This window comes from Corvus kubaryi, unplaced genomic scaffold, assembly GCF_017639235.1.
Source record: "Corvus kubaryi isolate FWS band 111438036 unplaced genomic scaffold, C.kubaryi_AGA036_p1.0 37301, whole genome shotgun sequence".
In the NCBI taxonomy this organism is placed as follows: Eukaryota; Metazoa; Chordata; class Aves; order Passeriformes; family Corvidae; genus Corvus; species Corvus kubaryi.
Genome location: NW_024581094.1, coordinates 1,596,705 through 1,599,779, shown reverse-complemented (window position 1 = coordinate 1,599,779; position 3,075 = coordinate 1,596,705). Strand labels below are relative to the sequence as shown.

Below are 3,075 nucleotides of genomic sequence, written 5' to 3'. Positions count from 1 at the left end.
ACCCTGTGACACTGTGACCCTGTGACACTGACACTGTGACGCTGACAGTGACATTGTGACTCTGTGACACTGACAGTGACACTGTGACACTGACCCTGTGACACTGACAGTGACATTGTGACCCTGTGACACTGACAGTGACACTGTGACACTCACCTTCGGCCACCGGGTACGCGGCGTAGAAGTCGCGCCGTCTCTTCATCTCATCTGCGGGGACAGCGACAGGGACGTGAGGGGGGACAGTGCCACAGCCGGGGGAGGTGACGGCTCAGGGGGACACCCCAAAGGGGGGACGGGGGACACCCCGGAATGCCCAGGGAATTCCCGTGGGAGCTCCAGCAGGAGCAGTTCCATAAATCCCGGAGCGGCGGCCAATCCAGAGGTTTTTTGGTGGCTCAGCACTTCCCACACCTCAAATCCCGCACTTTTCCCCCGTCCCGAGGAGCTCAGGGAGCAAATCCACGGCTCCTGCTCCCGGTTTTTCCCAAAGCACGGGATGGGCACCGTGTCCGTGTGTCCTCCTGTCCCGGTGGGAATGGGAAATCCAGGGAAAAGGTTTCAGGGGGGTGGGAGCGAGTTAAAAACACCCCAAAACTCCCGAATTCTCCCCATGCATCAGCTGCACCTTTGAAAAGCCCCGGGACCAGCTTGTACACGATGTCCTGGAGGGTTTTGTCCGACCTGGAACGGGGAAAAAGAGGAAAAGAGGGAGAAATCAGCGGGATTTGGGAGCGGTTTGTTCCCTGCACCATGAAACCCTGCTTCCCCCATCTCCCTTCTGGAAAATCCCCATCCCAAAGCTCCAGTTCCTCATCCCAAAGCTTCAAATCCCCAGTTCCCCATCCCAGAGCCCCAAATCCACATCCCAAATCCCCCGAACCCCAAATCCTCAGTTCCCCATCCCAAATCCCCTATTGCCCATCCCAAATCCCCAAATCCCCAAATCCCCAATTCCCCAATTCCCTGTCCCAAAATTCCAAATCCCCAATTCTCCACCCCAAAACTTCAAATCCTCAATTCCCAATCCCAAATCCCCAGTTCCCCATCCCAAAACCCCAAATCCCCAATTCCCAATCCCAAAACCCCAAATCCCCAATTCCCAATCCCAAACCCCAAATTCCCATCGCAAACCCCCCAGTCCCCCATCCCAAATCCCCCAGACCCCAAATCCCCAATTCCCCATCCCAAACCCCATCCCACACAGCGACTCCACACCCCACGAAGGGTTAACCCCGGAAAAAGGAACGAAACCATCCCAGAAATCCTTGTAAATTGTTGGGAACGGCGGCAGTGGGATTTGGGGCCAGGATCCCTTCCAGCAGCCAAACCAATTCCCAAATAAACCACCCCAGGAATTTAAACAAAAACCAAATCCTGGATCAGCAAAGTCTCCGCAGGTTTTAGTTCGAATCCCGGTTTATTTTTGGGATGAAAATTTTGGGGTTTTGATTCCTTCTGTGGGAATCAGGGCAGGCTCTTGGATGGGAATTGGATTCCCTAAAATGTGAATATCCCGAAGCAGGATCAAGGAACCAGGGAAGCTCCAGCACCATCCACAGCCAGGGTTTTCCCAGGGAATCCGGAATTTCACATCCCCAACCCAGGAGCAAAGGGGCCTAGTGAAAATCCAATTAAAGCTGGAATTTTTTCCATTTTATATGGAAAAGGAAAACAAATGCCTGAATTCCGGGTTATTTTTAGGCCAGGCGCGCATTTCATCCCGAATTCCTCCAGCTCGGGAGGCCCCGCTGGGATTTTATTTATAACAAATATTTTTATATCTATTTATATCTATTTATATCTCTTTATAGTTATATATTTATCTATAATTACATTTATTTATATTTATATTTATAATATTTATGTTTCTATATATAATATTTTTATATATTTATATTTATATAATGTATTTATATATTTTATATATAATATATTTATATGTTTATATATTTACATATGTTTTCATATATATTTTTATGCATTTATATGTTTTATATATTTATATAATGTACTTATACATTTTTATAGATATAAAATACAAATAAATATAGAAAAATTATATATATTTATATTTTATATATTTATTTTTATTTATATATTTATGTATTTTTAATATTTTTAATATTTTATTTTTATTTATTTTTTATATATTTATATTTATATTTATATTTATTTCTAGATATTTTTCTCTTTAGATTTTTGATATATTTATATATTTTACATCTTTTGTGCGTTTTATATATTTATTTATATACATTCATATCTATCAAAAATATTTATAACGAATTCGCTTCGTGATTTATAACAAACTGAGGGAATTCCCTGCTGAATTCCCAGCCCTGCCTGGTGGCACTGGGGGACACTGGGGGACACTGGGGGACGCCGGGGGACGCACTCGGTCCAAACCCGGGGGTTTTGGAAGCATTTGGGAAGCAAAGGCGCAGGGATTTTCCACCTGGCTCGGGGCACGCTCACCTGGGCCACATCCCCCATCTTTTTTCCCAATTTTTCCCAGTTTTTCCCCCATTTTTCCCCACGTTGGGACCACCCGGAGGTGCCACCACCCCTTCCCGGAGCTTGGGGCCAGCGGCTCAGCCGCGCCGGCGGCTCCGGCCCCGCAGGAGATCCCCGAGGAGCCGTGGGAGCCAGAGCGTAAATATTTCATAGTGCGCCAGAAGAAATGGGAAAAAAAGGGGAAAAAAAGGCGGAAAAAGTGTTACTACAGAAACGGATTGACAAGGAAAAGGATAAAAATAAAGCCCGGGATGGAAAAGCGCCGGGCACGGATCACAGCCGGCCGTGGTTTCCATGGCAACCGCCTGCAGAGCCAATTCCACAGCTGGGAATGGATTTTCCCGGAGGAAAATGGAGCTGGAACCACGCACGGGCAGCGTGGCACCCGTGGGCAGCTGGCAGTGCCACCCCGAGGGATGGAGGGATGGAGGGAGGGATGGATGGATGGATGGATGGATGGACGGATGGATGGATGGATGGATGGATGGGTGGGTGGATGGATGGATGGATGGATGGATGGACGGATGGATGGAGGGATGGATGGATGGATGGATGGATGGA

The 3,075-nt window shown here is 47.1% G+C and overlaps 1 protein-coding gene across 1 annotated transcript in view; it reads right to left on the bottom strand.

Moving 5' to 3' along the window:
- The window catches only part of PCGF2 (polycomb group ring finger 2), a 6,219-nt gene extending 5,376 nt beyond the window's left edge, over nt 1-843 (bottom strand). The window contains exons 1-2 of the mRNA XM_042028007.1: nt 626-843; nt 157-207 (exon numbers count right to left, since the gene is read on the bottom strand). Of these exons, the coding sequence (XP_041883941.1) occupies nt 157-207; nt 626-752 (178 nt within the window). The 5' untranslated portion in view covers nt 753-843. The remainder of the gene's footprint in view (nt 1-156; nt 208-625) is intronic.
- Nucleotides 844-3,075: the final 2,232 nt, after the last annotated feature.